The sequence below is a fragment of the Mesoplodon densirostris genome, chromosome 16, assembly GCF_025265405.1.
Source record: "Mesoplodon densirostris isolate mMesDen1 chromosome 16, mMesDen1 primary haplotype, whole genome shotgun sequence".
Taxonomy (NCBI): Eukaryota; Metazoa; Chordata; class Mammalia; order Artiodactyla; family Ziphiidae; genus Mesoplodon; species Mesoplodon densirostris.
In genome coordinates, this window is record NC_082676.1 from 1014864 (window position 1) to 1030898 (window position 16035).

A 16035-nucleotide genomic window follows, 5' to 3' on the forward strand; every position below is an offset into this window, starting at 1 on the left:
AGGTTTTCCAGAGATCTAGATCTGGCTCTAGGACTTCATTGCTTGTGGAGTCAGCATTTCTCTTGGCCTCGGTGGCTCCGTCCCTAAAATGGGAATAACGCTCCATCTACCTGACTTCCCATCCCCATCACCAAAGAGGTGACATGGTCACTGCGGGAACAGCTCTGCCTTTGGGGGTATCAACCAAAACCCTGAGTCTGGCAGGGGGAGGGGCAGGACACCACCGACTCACCAAGTGTGCACATCTCTCCTACACCACCTGGGGACTGACACCATTGTCTCATCTCACACCCGAGAAATGGAGGCCCAGAGAGGTCAGAAACTCGCCCTCAGTCACACAGCAAGTAGATGTCAGAGCTGGGGTTGGCTCCAGTCTCCGTCTCGCTCCAAAGCCTTTGTTCTAGGCCTCTTCACAGCAATTTACCCTCTTCTCTGCCTCAGGAGCTGCTCTCGGATGCCCCTGGAGGCCTTCCAGACCAGCCCCCACCCTCACCATCCATGACTCGCTTTGTCCTCAGCACAAGCCTGGGCGCACAGAAGGCACCTCCCAGCCTCCACTGGCCTCAGTGAAGAGCTCTCCTACCCCACTTGGATGTTGAGGCCTATCGCCCCCTGCTGCACCCACCCTGGGGAATTGGGGGCTGTTTCCGCCATCCCCCCGAGAGTGCACAAAGCGAAGTTGGCGGGGCACCGGCTCCAAGTGGTGAGCGGTGGGAGGATGGGCAACGGGTTGCAGCGCTCAGCTCTGCGTCCCAGGCTGATCTCTCCCCTCCCATCATCCCCTCCCATCATCCCCTCCCTCTGACGGCTGCAGCCTGTGCAACAGCCAGGCGCTTTCTCTCTCTCTCTCTCCGTCCCTCTCCCCGCTGCTCCCGCCTCCTGCCCTCCCTTGCCCCCTCCCCTCCCCGACACTGCAGCATTCGCCGACTGCAGCTCCAGCCACCGCCCGCGCCTCTCCGGCCTCCGCAACCCCACCGCCGCCAGCACCATGGCCAGCACCGTGTCCGGTAGGCACCGGGGCCTCGGGAGTCCTGGGGCGGCGGATCTGAGCAGAGGCTATTGTCTGGCCTCGCCCACCGCTGGGCCGATTACGGAGTGTTTTCCCATCTCGGACCCCACGCTCTGCAAGGGCGCGGGCGCTCTCCGGGCGGAACCCGCAGGAGACGGGGTTCAGGGCCGCCGGGTGGGGAGACCCGGTGCCCATAAGGCAGGGATTGCGGCGCCAGCCTAACGGACTTGGGCCACAGAGCAGGGGCTCCGCTCGGGGTGGGGGCATCGGTGCGGGGGTGCCCTTGCCCCTTGGGGCGCCGCTGTACCAGGCCGGGAGCGACTGCCTCAGGATGGCTCCGAGAACCCTGGGTGGGCGCGCTCGCGGGATGCGGGCAGGGTCCCCGGAGGCGCCCGGCGACCGCAGACCCGGGTCGGACCGCGCCTTCTCGGGGGTCAGAGGGAGGAGCGCGGGACCCTTTGCAGGAGTCCCAGCCCGGGGCCGGCGGGGCCCAGGCTCTCCCTGCGCCAACGGAGGGGCCGGGGGACGGGAGGGGGCGCTGCGAGAAGACGGGAAACGGAAACCTGAGCCGAGCCGCGCCCGCACCTCGCGTCGCCGCCCCCTCCCCTCGCCGCCGCGGGCTCGGGACCACCTTCTGTGACACGGTGCCACCCGCCCCGGTCGAAAAAGCCACCGCCCTTTACACTGCGGGTTTGGATGGGGGATGGGCTGCCGCTGTTTCCGAGCCTTTCTAGGATGGGGGCGTCTGCCCCTCCCTCCCCCTCCGCTCCACCTCCCCAGCTGCAGACCACCGCCCTCAACGGCAATGACCCTCTCCTCCCGGGCCTGCAGCAGGCGCGGAGCTGCCGCGGAGGGGCGGGCACCGGGCGAGGCGGGAAACGCGGGACAGATACTGGACGCGGGAGTGCTGCCAGGCGACCCCCGGCGCAAGGACGCGGGGGTCGCTCTCCCCAGGAACGCTCTGCCCAATCTGGCTTTCCCAGGACGGGCTTCACCTTTGCACTCGGTGCCCGAGATGGCTAGGCGGGCGGGCGGCCCCCCGCCCCCCGTCACCTCGCCCACCCTTCCGTCCGCCCTGGGGGCGGCTCTCTGCAATCCCCTCTCCCCAGCTAGTTCGACTCTCTCCGCAGCGCCGCTTCTGCCTGAGGCGCCAGAGCTCCGCCCACCCACGTGTGCAACGCCCTGACCCCGCCCCTCAGGGCCGGGGGTTCTGGCCCCCAGTGACTTCTGCAGGAGCCTGGCAGGGGACCACGTGCGTTACTGACCACACCCCCCCAAATCCATCTGGGGGTCTTATCCGTCTGGACTTCATACGCCCCCTGCCCTCTCCCTGACATCCCCAGAGATACCGGGACCAGCAGGTGAGGGTCGCCAGTGCTGGCCCAGTCCCACACTGGGGCAGGTCTGTGCGTCCTCATTCACCATCTGTGCCTGAGCTGGGGGACAGTGGGCAGCCACTCCTGGGAGCATTTATCAGCTTTTCACCCCGTTGGTAAAACCCCTGCACAACAGGCCTCCTTCTCATCCTCTAACATGAGCAGACTGAGGTTAGGCGCTGGAGGGCCACAGACGAAGCCACACCATCGTTGGCCGTCAGGGCTTGGGCCCAGACCCCCCAACCTTAGAGTTTCCTGGCACCAGACCCTCTTCTTGGCCAGACTTTGGGGCACTGCTGACCCATGCTTTTTCCCAGGATTGTTCTGGGTGTCCAAGTTACCCCTGGTGTCAAGAAGGAGACCATGGGACTTCCCTGGTGGCACAGCGGTTAAGAACCCACCTGCCAATGCAGGAGACACGGGTTCGATCCCTGGTCCGGGAAGATCCCACATGCCGCGGAGCGACTAAGCCCGTGCGCCACAACTACTGAGCCCACACGCCACAACTACTGAAGCCCGCGTGCCCAGAGCCCGTGCTCTGCAACAAGAGAAGCCACCGCAATGATGAGAAGCCTGTGCACCACAACGAAGAGTAGCCCTTACTCGCAGCAACTAGAGAAAGCCCGCGTGCAACAGCGAAGGCCCAACGCAGCCAAAAAAAAAAAAAATTTTTTTTAAAGAAAAAAGAAAGAAGGAGACCATGAGTGCAATTGGTCAGTTTTGTCCAGCATGGCCAGCAAAGACATACTGCAGTGCCAGCTGGAGAACTGCTCGTAGCTGACATCACGTGGGGCTGGGCCTTTCATGTTCTGTCATCAGCACTGCCCTCTATAGAGTGCAGCCTGTGTGTACACACACCTGTGCTCACCTGCAGCTTCTCCCGGCCGTAGCAGTTTGACAGGAGAGAGGTCTGGCCCAGAAGTGGCTACGTGACAGCGCCGGTGACTGTGGCCACAATTGGTGTAAGTGAACCAGCTGCGGCTTCTCTCTGAAAACACATCTTTGATTGGAGCAGACTTTCGTGCCTCAGTGGCCTTGAAGTGTCACCTCTGCTCTGGTCTGTGGTCGCTGCAGGATTGCTCTTAGCCTCATCTTTGTGCATAGATGGGAAAGCTTTGCCCCTGCCTCTCCCTTGAGTGCCTCCTGATGGGCCACGTTCTGAGGACACTGCGTCTTGCTGTCCTTCCCGGGTGCTCAGCTCTTCAGGCACTTCTGTAGACTTGCTCGTGTTCATCTCCTCATGCAACTCTGGCAAGCTGCAAGGCCTTGCACCTGCTACGTAGACTCTCAGGGGCTTAATCTCCCCATCTGGGTGACCATGATAGTGACAGCGCCTCCCCTAGGCTTGTTCTGAGGGTGGAATGAGCTATTTCAGGAAACAGTGCTTGGCCTGGGGCCTGGCAAGAGGTGAGTGCCCAGTCCATGCCAGGCAGCATGACTGCTGTAGCCACACTTCCCAGAGAAAGGTGAATTCTGCTGTCACCTCCTGCCATGCTGGGCTCCGGACTCTGACAAGTGAGAAAGGGGCAGCCTGGGTGGCAACAAGCCCCATCTGTTAGGAGGCAGTTAGCAGCAGCCTCCAGGGCCCTTTTAGGGGTGAGCGGGAATCTGTGGGGCCCCTTCCCTCCTAGTTCTGGAAGACCTCCTCCACCCACCATGGGGCTCCCAACAGGAAAGTGCAGAGGCCTCGGCTCATGACAGGGCTGCCATGCTGGCATGCTGTGTGACTTTGGGGGTGCCACTTGCCCTCTCTGCACCTCCTTCTCCTCTGTAGAAATGAGGCTGATGAGGGAGTCTGTCTGCGCTGGCTGGTCTTGAGAGTCAGTTTGGAGGAAGGGTGTGATGTGCCCACCCCATCCCCCTTGAGCACGATTATTGTTGTTACCAGGTGCTCTAGGCTGATCTGGTGCCTTCTAACTCTTGCTCTTCTGAGATGTCATCATCCAAAAGGCCAATATGCATTTTTGCATGTTTAAGATTTACTATAAAGGGGGGATCAAAGCAATCCAGTTCATGGTAGAGATTTGTTTTTAATGACTTTCTGAAGTCAGTGATGGGGAAGGAAGAGAGGGTCCTGGTGAGGAGAGAAAAGGGAGGGCGTGCCTCGAGGCCCCACTTCCTGGCTGGAGCTATGTCTGTGGAGAGCTCTGGGCCTCCACCTCTTCCCTCTGCAACGAGAGGAACTTTAAGCCCCTCCGGCTCTGAAGATACAGCCATACCCTCCCGTCTTGCATGTGGCTGGGCCCAGCCCTGACCTCCAACCCCGGTGCAGGCTGCCCCCTGCTCACTCTCTCCAAATTTGCCAGTGCCCCACCCACCATGCAGTCCCCTCTGACCTGCAGCCAGACCACAGCGCAGGCCTCACTCCCAAGCCCCCTCCTGGGGAGGTGCCCCTTCCTACTGGGCTTCTTGAGGAAGGGTCTTCTGAGAAGGAAGGTCCTCAAAGGCCACCAACCCAGGGGGTGTCCACGACCCCCAGACGCCAAGCTGCGTCCCTGTTTGCAGCCGCGGGACATAGTCCTTCACTTCCCAGTTGGACACTTGTCCCCTGGGCAGAGCCATGACCTCGGAGACTCTGACCTCGGTCTCGAGCCCCCAGCCCTCTCCCCTCTCGCCTGCCTCACACCTGCCCAAGCTCCCCCTCCTGCCCCTGAATTGCCACCAGCCCCCCTCCAGGCTGAGGTGACAGTTGCCTGGAAGGGAGCCCCTGGCATTTGTCTGTAAAATTCCTCTGTTATTAATCTGCAGCCCTTTTCCTGGGAAAATCTCAGGCTTGAGGCAGAGAGGGCCTTGAGCAGCTGTGAGGCCCCAGGTTCCTGGCCTGTAAGGTGAACTCTTTCGGAGGTTTTAACGCGGGATGAGAAAGGACTCTCTGAAAGGTCAGGGTAGGGGGCTGGTGTCTGTTGCCAGAGTGGTGGGTGCTGGCAGGGTTAGACCGAGGCCCCTCCTCCCTGGCCTCTGACCAGACTCCCTCTCACTTTCTGGCCCACCTTCCCTTCTGAGCACAGGCCTGGCTACCTCCCCAGCTTCTCCAAGTGTCCAAACATCTCCTGCTCTGCTGCTCCTGGACAGCTGCTCTGCCCAGTCCTGCCTCCTCTACCTCCCAGGCACACGTCCTGGGAGGTACCCCTCAGCCTCCTTTCTAAAGTTAACTTTTAATGACATAAGTAATACGTGAGTAGATTCTGCCTGTGAAAAAGCAAAATCGACAGGTCAGGCCAAAATCCCCTTTGAGGCCTACCCCTACCTGGCCCTCCCTCCCACACTGCTGAGCCAGTGACCAAGTCATGTGTCTTTGCCCTGCTTCTCCTCCAAGACCCCAAAGGCTCTCCCTGCTGCTTGCTCAGGATCCCTCTGCTCCCGTCACAACTTCTTGGGCTGTCTCCAGAAGAGTCTGGGTCATCAGGACATTTAGATCAAATAACATCATTCTCCGCACTGGTTGTCAGAGGACCCTGCTCACAGCAAGCTGTTCCCTCAGACAGGGCCTGGTCACTTCTGTCCTGTGTCCTGTTTCTACACCAGCATTTTCCCCAATTTTACGTGAAATCAATTTAAAAACATTATCTTGTGTGAAATTTCATCAGAAAGTTTCTTGTCCAACCTGTCTGCCCCTCGGAAAACTGCTGTGGGTGACTACGCATGCTCTTTCATGGAAGCCGGAGTCGCTCTCCGTGGAGTATCTCTCTAGAGACCTATACTAGCTTCTCCAGCCAGGGAGGCAGGTGCATGGGTCTGAGCCCCCTAGTCTTTGGGACCTACTGCAGCGGTGGAAAGAACACAGACCACCTGGGGTTGCCCCGGAGGAGCTTTGAGCAAGTCACCCAGCTACCTGGGCCCAGTGTCCTCTTGGTTGAGTGGGGGTGACAGTACTGGGCACACAGGATTGTTGAGAGCCAGTGAGACGTCAGACCCACGTGTCTCCTTTGGGGCCTGGCTTGCTATGAACAAACCACGAAGAGCTCAATTATTTCCATTCTGAGAGCGAGCATCTCCCCTCCCCTGACAAGGCTCAGGGCCTCAGCAGGCTTACCTCCTTTTCTGGTTGGGTAGTGTGGACACTGGCTGTGGGCACTCACCCCGCAAGGCCAGAGGGCAGGCTGTGGTGCTGAACGGACAGCTCCCGTCCCTTTGGCTTTTGATGAGCAGCCAGTGCGTGTCTGCTGAGAACCTGATTTCATCCCACGGTGGGCGCACTACAGGGCAAATGGGGGGTGGGCTGGGGGGCAGACTGGAGGGTCTGAGGGCTTCACCTAAGTGCACAGCGCAAGAAAGTGCTGCCTGCAGAAGCTCTACGTTTGTGCTGGCCCAGTCACGAGTGTGGGGGTTAACCTCTCCACTGACCGGGCAAGTGTCCATGAGAGGGAAAGGGGAGGAAGGAGAAGTACGTGGAGCGGCAGAGGGGGGGAGAGTCGGGAAGATACACAGTGACAGAGAGTCATGGAGACGTAAAGATCCAAAGAGAGGTCGTGACAGATGGAGAGCCACAAAGACAGAGGGATGAACGGAGTCACAGACAGAAATGCCAAGAGAGAGGAAAGGAGGGAGAGAGAGACAAAGACAGATGGGGGGTGGGGCAGGGACTCAGAGACAGGAACAGAAAGACCAATGCAGGACACCCACGGGGAGGCATGCCCAGGGAAAGACAGCCAACATCTGGGAGGGAGGGAGGGACAGAGAGAGTCAGAGATGTGGGACACAAAAGAGCGAGGTCAACGGGCTCCCAGACAGGCGCATGGGGGCAGCAACGGGGGCAGAGGCAGGGAGGCCTGGGCATCGGGGAGGTGGGGCTGGAGGTGCTCAGGCCGGCCTCACACCCGCAGCCTACAGGAAGATGAAGGAGCTGTCCGTGCTGTCCCTCCTCTGTTCCTGCTTCTACTCACAGCCGCACCCCAACACCATCTACCAGTACGGGGGTGAGTGCGCCCGGCCGCTGCCCCGCCAGGGCCTCGCTACCCCCTCCTGTGGCGTCTGTGAACCCCCGCTTGGCTGCCTTCCGGAGAGGGGTCCCGGGGGGGGGGGGCGGTCCTGGGAGTCCCACGTGAGCAGCCTCAGCCCTCCTCTCAACCCTTGACTTGGGTGTGTGCTCGGCCTGCCCCCTCCTTGAGCAGCCCCCCTGAAGCCCCCATCTGCTCTTGCCCTGCAGACATGGAGGTGAAGCAGCTGGACAAGAGGGCCTCCGGCCAGAGCTTTGAGGTCATCCTCAAGTCCCCTTCCGACCTGTCCCCGGAGAGTCCCATGCTCTCCTCCCCCCCCAAGAGGAAGGACACCTCCCTGGAGGAGCTGCAGAAGCGGCTGGAGGCAGCTGAGGGGCGGAGGAAGGTAAGGAGCCACCCCTCTGGGTCCTGATAAAGACGGTCGGGGGCCTTGCTGGCCACAGACCGCGCCCCCAAGGTGCGGGGTGCTCCAAGCACTCGATGGGCTGTGGGCCTGCAGCAGAGAGGGTCTCATGGTCCCGGGGCCACCTCCTGAGCCATCAGAATGAGACGGGGGAGGAAGGATTCCTCATTGGCAGCCAGCTGGAGGAAGACAGGAACCAGATACTGCTGGGAGGGGCACCCTTGGCCATGCTGGCAGGGGGGGAAGGTCAGGTGGTAGCCCCAGGAGGGGCCCTGGGAGAGGAGGCTGGGCGACAGCCTCCTGAGCAGGGGAGCGTGAAGGAAGGGCTTTCCATGAGCTCGGAGCTCAGGGGGCCCCTGGGAGAAGCAGGCCCCTCCCCACCCTTTCTCACACCAGCCCCTCTGAAACCGAGACACACGCAGAGAAGCACGTGCTCTCAGGAGTGCTGTCCTGGTACCCAAGCCCACTGGGCAGGGGCAGCAGCTCTATCCCCCTTGCGGCAGGACCGGTGAGCCCTGGGGACCCAGGCTTCTCCGGGTTAACTAGTAGTGACTGGCACGTTGGTGGAGCCCAGCAGCCTTCTGAAGGAGGCTGAGGGAGGCCAATTACCTCTGGGCGCCTCGGGTCAACTCCCGCGGCCACCAGCAGGGCCGGACAGTGGCGCCAGCAGCCCCACCCTCCTCGTTCCAACTCGTCCCTTCCCTAGCGGCCCTGGGACCCCTCCACCGCCCCCAGCACCTTAGGGAGCTCAGAACCCGGTGTGTATTAAGCACCTACTTTGTGCTCAGCGGGCAGACGTTTGAGGAAAAGACGGGGAAGGCTCCGCGACAGCCCGCAAGAGCTTCCTCCGCTCCTCCCACATTCCCCGAGGGCAGCTCGGACTCTGGAGCGGGATGGAGCGGGATGGAGCGTGGGCGCCCGGAGCCCAGCGGGGAGGGGGCAGCTCTGCGGCCGAGGGTGGACAGGGAGGGCTTGCCTGGGGATGAGGTGGTCACCCCAGCTGACGGCAGGACAGTGCAGCCCCGAACTCCCCGAGGACGAGTCCGGTGGGCGGGAGGCGGTGGGCTTGGGCGGGGCGGCGGGGCGGGGCGCGGGGCACTGGGCGGGGCTCGGAGAGCGGCGCAGGGAGGCGAGACGGGGCGGGGTGGGCCCGGCCGACCCTCACGCTCGCCCGTCCGGCCGCCCGCGCAGACGCAGGAGGCGCAGGTGCTGAAGCAGCTGGCGGAGCGGCGGGAGCACGAGCGCGAGGTGCTGCACAAGGCGCTGGAGGAGAACAACAACTTCAGCCGCATGGCCGAGGAGAAGCTCAACTACAAGATGGAGCTCAGCAAGGAGATCCGCGAGGCGCACTTGGCCGCGCTGCGTGAGCGGCTGCGCGAGAAGGTGCGCGCCGGGGCGGGGCGGGGCGGGGCCCGACGCAGGGGGCCCCCAGGAGCCCCTTTTTTCGGCCTTTGGCCGGTCCCTGCCCACTACGCCAGCAGCGCTCCCGCAGTCCGGCCTCCCCGTGACGCCCCGTCCTACTGGGGCTAGCCAGGGTGAGGCGAGCCCCTGCCCAGGCCGCAGCAGCCTCCCTGCGAGCGGGACCAGGTTAGTTCCGGGGAGCCCCGAGCCTGCACTCCCGGAGAAATTCCCTGAGTCACAATGCTCCGGTCTGGACACCACCCCAGGCTCACTGAGGGCCAGCCCCCACCCTCAAGCCGCACTTTCAGTCCGTGACGCGGGCCTGCCCCTGCCCTCTGTTGCTCCTGGTCACTAAGGTGTCCTCATTGGTCGCATCTGCCGCACCTGGGACCGAGCCAGTCTAGGGAGGAAAAGACCCCAGGGCCCCCAGAGCTCAGGAGGGGTGGGGGGCAGGCCCCCGCCCCTACCGGCTGCAGGGCCCCGCCCACCCCGCCTGTCCCGCAGGAGCTGCACGCTGCCGAAGTGCGCAGGAACAAGGAGCAGCGGGAGGAGATGTCCGGCTAAGCGGCCGTTTGGACACCGCGGCGCCTGGATCCCGAGATGAGACAAGAACACAACTGGGTTTCGGTTTTGTTTTGTTCGACTTTGTCTAGATGCAGCTTTTGCTCCCGTTCCTCCTCCCCTCCTGTTCTCCCAGCTTCAGCTTCTCTTTCCGCATTCCGAGCTGTCCAGCCCTCGTGGCAAGGCTTTGACCACAGGCTCTTCCTGTGGAGCCCCCAAGGCGTGGCACACAGCCCCGCAGTTCAGGCCCCAGGCTGGCAGTGGCTGGGTCCCCTCTTGGCAGCCCTCTTAGTGGACGTGGTGGCGACCTCAATAAATCCATTGATGGTGGCAGGAACACGCAGGTCCTTGTGCTGGGTTGTGCTGTGAGCACCTTGTCACTTAGGGCATGTCTTTTGAGGCAGCTCCTGCCGGCAGGCAGGTCCACCTCCACCTGGATGTCCTCCCCTGGGAGAGGGGCTGGGCATGCAGGAGGGGGCGGAGGAAGACAGACTTGGACAGAGAAGGACCTCTGGGCAGTGGGGGCCAGGTACCCTGTCACTGGCCAGCCCTGGGAACCCCGTGTGCAGTGGTGCTTTTTGGAACTGGTGGGTATGAGCTGCAGCACGCTTTAATGTGGTGGCACAGGGGCCCTCTGAGACCCCCTGGCCTGAGGTTGGCACCCTCGGCTGGCCTGGGAGGCTTCGGTCATTGCCCTTGGCTGGAGTGGTGGTGGGGTACGGCTTGGCCTGGGTCTTCAGGGGAGTGGGCATGTTCCACCAGGGACCTATGAGCAAGCTGCCGTGGTCTAGAGGGTTGTGGGCAGCATGGACACATGCTGGCCCCTCCTCCCAGAAGGGCCCTCTTCCTTCTGGCCCAGCACCTGTGCGGGGAAAGCCAGCCTCCCACTGCCCTTCCTCTCCTTCTCCAGGCTTTGCAGATGCCCCTGGAGGACCCATCCTTATAGCCCTTTGGAGTCTCAGCCCCCTCCCGTGTGCCCTCTGCTCTGGTCAAAAGATGCTCCCACACTGCTCCTGGCCACAGGGCTTTCAGGTGCACCTCTGGACAGGCGGCCCAGTGTGAGTGGGTGGCAGCCACAAGTGCCCCTCTGGGAGCCCTGAGTAGATGCTGGGGGGTGGGGGACCAGTGCCTGAAGATTCAGATGTCAGGGGGGCAGGGGACAGGGTTCCCAAGCCACCTCCTCACCTGCTCCATCCTTCCATTCCTGGCTGGTGGCCCACTCTGGCCAGCCTGCAGGTTGGAGGCCTGGCTCTATCTCCTGCCAAGACCCTCCTCGGTTGGCCTCCTCCCCCTCCTTCAGTCTGGGGGCACCTCCAGACCCCCCAGCGCCAGCCTTCGAGGACGGCTACCTGCTTGGACAGAGCAGCAGCCTCCTCTTCTCCATGGCAGACCAGCCCCACGACTGGGTGCTTAGGTCCGAGTCCTCGCTGGCCAGCCTCTTGGTGGAAAGCATGAGGCGTTTCTTGCAGGAAGGACCCAGAGCCAGTGCCTCAGAAACCAGATGATTGCAGCCCTCAGTGCCCCTGGCTTTCGTTCTACAGAAACCTATGGGGACACTGCTGGTGACCTCCCAGAGCCAAGCCAGGGAGCATGGGTGGGTACTGATCCATTGCAGTGGGCTTCGGGGGAAGTTGGGACCTGTGCCCCCCTTCCCTGTCCCCACTGAGACAGCCTCCGAGGGAGTGACAAGCCAGGACTGGAACCCAGCAGTGCCCACCGGTGGCTTTTGTGGGACTCAGAAAGGGGAGCGGAAAGGGACTGAGGGTTGGATTTCTCTGAGCGGTGGCAGCTCTCTCATAGCGGAAGCCCTAGTGTAATACACACCCATCTCATCCACGTAGTAAAAGTGAACTTAAAAATTAAATCAAATGAATGATTAAAAAAAATGTGTGTGGGGCCTCCCTGGTGGCGCAGTGGTTGAGAGTCCGCCTGCCGATGCAGGGGATATGGGTTCGTGCCCCGATCTGGGAGGATCCCACATGCCGCGGAGCGCCTGGGCCCGTGAGCCATGGCCGCTGGGCCTGCGCATCCGGAGCCTGTGCTCCGCAACGGGAGAGGCCACAACAGTGAGAGGCCCGCGTACCGCAAAAAGAAAAGAAAAAAAAAAAAAAAAAGTGTGTGTTTAAGAAACGCTTGAACTGTCCCAGCGTGTGTCCTGCACCTGTGGGGTCAGATGAGCTGCGAGGCCACTGCCTGGGCAAGCGTCCCCCTGGAAACCCCACCCTTGTGTGTCATCACCACAACTGTGAACAGTTCTCATGACAATGGCGATTTTAAGAAAAGAGCATATAAACAGCACGCGAGCCCACTTTCCCTTCTGGAGCCCCAGGAGACAGTGGGGGTGGGAGGGAGAAGGCTGGGACCTCCGCTGCAGGTGGGGCCACCCCAGCTCCCCCAGGGCGGTGCCCTCCTGTGGGCCGGGCTCTCAGCTTGCCGCTGCAGAGGAAGATCGGGGTCTGAGGTCTGCGGCCTGCCCTTCTCACCACTTGCTTGGATGGGGGGTGGTCCTAGAATCCCAGGGTGTGTCCCATGGCTCTGTGGACCCCGTTGGGCAGCTAACGGTTCACAGACACAGATCTGGCCCCAACATGGGGACCTGCAGTGGCAAAAAGAGACAAGCAGACATCGTGACTCACACTGGTGGACATGTCTGTTCTAGGGGACCCGAACTGCCCCTTGGCGTGCCCAGCAGGGAGGGACCCCTCTGCTGGGGAGAAGGCATGTTTTGTAACGTCCACGCTGAGCCATGCTCAGGTCCACACACGGACCTCAGGTACAGGCCCTGGAGAGATGGCTGCTCCCCAGGACCCAGAGACCCACTCACCTCTCCTCAAACCCACAGCCCTCTCCTGGGGCAGTCCTAGCTACTTCCCCAGGCTCCAGGGAACTCTCACCATCTCCCCATCTTCCCCTGTCCAGGGAGAGGTGGGAAAGTCAGAACCCAGGACACACAGCCTCCAGTAAGGTGGAGACATCAGAAATCTGCAGGAGTGGAAGGAAATACATGGAAAATATTTTTATGAGGCGTGCGTTCTGCATGCCTGTCACCTGGGTTCACAGCCACATGCTCACCACATAGAAGCGCACAGCCCTGGAACTCCCAGAAGAGCAGCTGGTCAAGGTCAGGGCCTCTTACCTCTTAGGCGGCCCTGGTAAGGCACTGAGGGGCAGTCACCATATGGAGTCTCTGAGGTTGGGAGATGATGGGGAATCCTTTGCAGAAAAGCAATCACGCTTCTCCTTAACAAAGAGCAGCAAACAAACGGGGACTCCTGGGAAGCCAGTTAGAGCTGTATTCGTTACCCACTGCTGTGTAACAAGTGAGTCCAAGCAGTGGCTGAAAACAACCAACATCATTTCTGTTGAGTCAGGACTCCAGGAGCTGGGTGGTTCTGGCCCAGAGCCTCTCAGGAGGCCGCAGTCAGGACACCAGTGGGGGTTGTCTGGAGGCTGCGTGGGCTTGGAGTGCCCACTTCCAAGCGGGCTGGCTCACATGGGCGTGGACTAGTCACAGAGGCCCAAGTGAGTCATGAAGAACAGCCTACCCTCAAGGCGGGGGTGGGGTGGGGGGGTGGGTGAGGCCCCACCTTGGAAAGGAGGAATGTCACAGACACTGGGGGCAGGTTTTAAAACCACCTCAGACACTCTGCCTTGATGACCCTGTGAGTTCTGGACACAGTGGGTGCTGGCTCGGTGCCTGGGGGCGGCAGTGGGCCCCCACCGTGAAACAGGGTGTCCAGCAAGGCAGGCAAGATGGAAGCACAGACAGACGCCTGTCCCAGCGGGGCCTCCCTCCAGCCCCTCACGCATCCTTGCCAGGCAAGCTCAGGTGTGGCTGAGTAGAAGGGAAGGTGGCAAGAGTGGGTACAAACTGCAGCTGTTTCTCTTTCTGCTGAGGAAAAAGAATTGTGCTATTTGGCAGCTGTATTCGTTTCCTCGACTGCTTGTAACGTGTGCAACAAACTAGGGGCCTTGAAACCACAGAGGTGTCTCCTTTCAGTTGGAAGTCAGGTGTTGCCAGGCCACCTCCCTCAGGACTGGAGGGGAGGGGAGGGCCAGGATCGGCCCTCCCAGCTTCAGCTGTCGGGAAAGGCAGTCTCTCCGCCCCCCGAAGGGCCACTAAGAACAGCACCGTTTCTTTTCAACAGATGGGGGCCCACAGAGCCTGTGTGTGGGCCTCCCTCCGGTTGTGAGATGGATGCACCCCCAGCGCTCAGCATGTCAGACTCCTCAGGAGGGGTCAGGTCCTTCCTGCAGCACAAGATGGGTGCGTGCAAGCCAGCAGCGGGGGGAGGACCCGGCGTGGGGACGATGCCCACGGTGGAAGCCGACCTGGTCTCTTCTCTCCTGAGTAAAGCTCGTCCTGTCGGTACTCGGCTGCATCGCGCTCTCCTTGGCGACCTGGATGTCAGGATGCCAGGAATGAAGTGTTTGGACTTCTATCCCCCGCAGGTGGCTGGCGCTGTGATGAGCAGTGCCAGCCTCCACGCAGTGGGGGCCACCCCAGGGATTGGGAACTTGAGGCCGGGCGCTGCTGGACACCGGCTATTCTTGGCTTGTGGACGCAGCACACGTGTCTCTGCCTCTCCCTCTGTGTGTCTGTCCCTATGGGACACCAGTCACTGGATTAGGGATCCCCAATCCAACACGACCTCATTATTTAACTAATTATACCTGCAACAACCCTAGTTCCAAATAAGGGCTCATTCTGAGGCCCTGGGACTTGTGACGTCACCACATTTCTGGAGGACACGAGTCAATCCCAGGCAGCAGTTGTAGGTACATAATTCGTAACTTTAAAACATCCATGCACTAATTTATGTATTCAACATGAGTTTAGTGAGTGCTTATTACATCTGTGTGTCTCACTCCAGAGAACAGTGATGGATTTGAACACCCAGGCCCTGCCCTGTGAGAAACTGCATGTGAGTCAATAAAACCTTATGTTACATATGGTAGTTTATGATTTTTTAAAGCACGTTAAAATGTTTTTAACCGGGCTTCCCTGGTGGCGCAGTGGTTGAGAGTCCGCCTGCCGATGCAGGGGACACGGGTTTGTGTCCCGGTCCGGGAAGATCCCACATGCCGCGGAGCAGCTGGGCCCGTGAGCCATGGCCGCTGAGCCTGCGCGTCCGGAGCCTGTGCTCCGCAGCGGGAGAGGCCACAGCAGTGAGAGGCCCGCCTACCGCAAAAAAAAAAAAAAAAAAGGTTTTTAACCTCACAAGGTCCACTACGAGGAAAACAGAGTAGGCGTTATCTTATGACACTAACATTTTTTCTGGTTACAAACATAATACGTGTTCACTGCACACTACAAAGTATAAAAACAAAAGTCTTGATCCACCAAACTCCTTCCCCTGGAGAGGACTTACCCCTCAAGAGGTGCTGAAGTGAGCCCGAGTTCAGACCTCTGAGATGCGCAGTGACGTGTTCGCACTTCTCCTACGTCCTCACAAACATCGCTTCAAGCGTCGGACAATCATCTATTTCATGGATGTACTAGGATTTCTGAGAAAACTTCCCCAACTTTTTGGTTCCAGGGACCTCTTATAATCTTAAACTTTATGGAGGACCCCCAAAGAGCTCTGTTTACGTGGGCTATTCGGGATGACAGGGACCACACTGGGAATTAAAACCCAGAAATTAAAAAAACAGTAATTCAGGGAATTCCCTGGTGGTCCAGTGGTTAGGACTCTGCACTTTCACTGCTGAGGGCGCAGGTTCGATCCCTGGTCATGGAACTAAGATCCTGCCAGCCGTGTGGTGCGGCCAAAAATTAAAACAAACAAACAAAAAACCCGCAATTCAGGGACTTCCCTGGTGGTCCAGTGGTTAACACTCTGTGCCCCCAATGCAGGGGGCCCGGGTTCGACCCCTGGTCAGGGAACTGGATCCTGCATGCTGCAACTAAAGATCCCGCATGGTGCAACTAAGAACCGCTGCGGCCAAATACATATTTTAAAAAATCAGTAATTCAGGGGCTTCCCTGGCGGCGCAATGGTTAAGAATTCGCCTGCCAATGCAAGGGACACGGGTTCGAGCCCTTGTCCAGGAAGACCCCACATGCCGCGGAGCAACTAAGCCTGTGCGCCACAACTACTGAGCCTGCGCGCCTAGAGCCCGTGCTCCGCAACAAGAGAAGCCATGACAATGAGAAGCCCCCGCTCTCCGCAACTAGAGAAAAGCCCGCGCGTAGCAATGAAGACCCAACACGGCCAAAAATAAATAAATTAAATAAATTTATTTAAAAAAACAGTAATTCACGAAAAAATGATACACCCATTACGTTAACATTTTATAATGAAAAAGTGACGTTTTCCTTAAAAAAGAAAAGAATTAGAATGAAGC

At 60.1% G+C, this 16035-nt stretch overlaps 1 protein-coding gene across 2 annotated transcripts; it reads left to right on the forward strand.

Annotated features, from left to right (window-relative positions):
- The first annotated feature begins 988 nt into the window (after positions 1-988).
- Positions 989-14611, forward strand: STMN3 (stathmin 3). Of its 2 annotated transcripts, XM_060078554.1 has the most exons (5): positions 989-1007; positions 7209-7301; positions 7532-7707; positions 8917-9108; positions 9631-10794. In XM_060078554.1, the coding sequence occupies exons 1-5, from the start codon at positions 989-991 to the stop codon at positions 9688-9690; spliced, it is 540 nt and encodes a 179-aa protein (XP_059934537.1). In that variant the 3' UTR covers positions 9691-10794. The 2 variants fall into 2 exon arrangements, with proteins under 2 accessions (XP_059934537.1, XP_059934536.1); XM_060078553.1 differs by lacking the exons at positions 989-1007; positions 7209-7301; positions 7532-7707; positions 8917-9108 and adding exons at positions 11229-11281; positions 13836-14611 and having other exon boundaries at positions 9686-10274; positions 10598-10719.
- The last annotated feature ends 1424 nt before the right edge of the window (positions 14612-16035 follow it).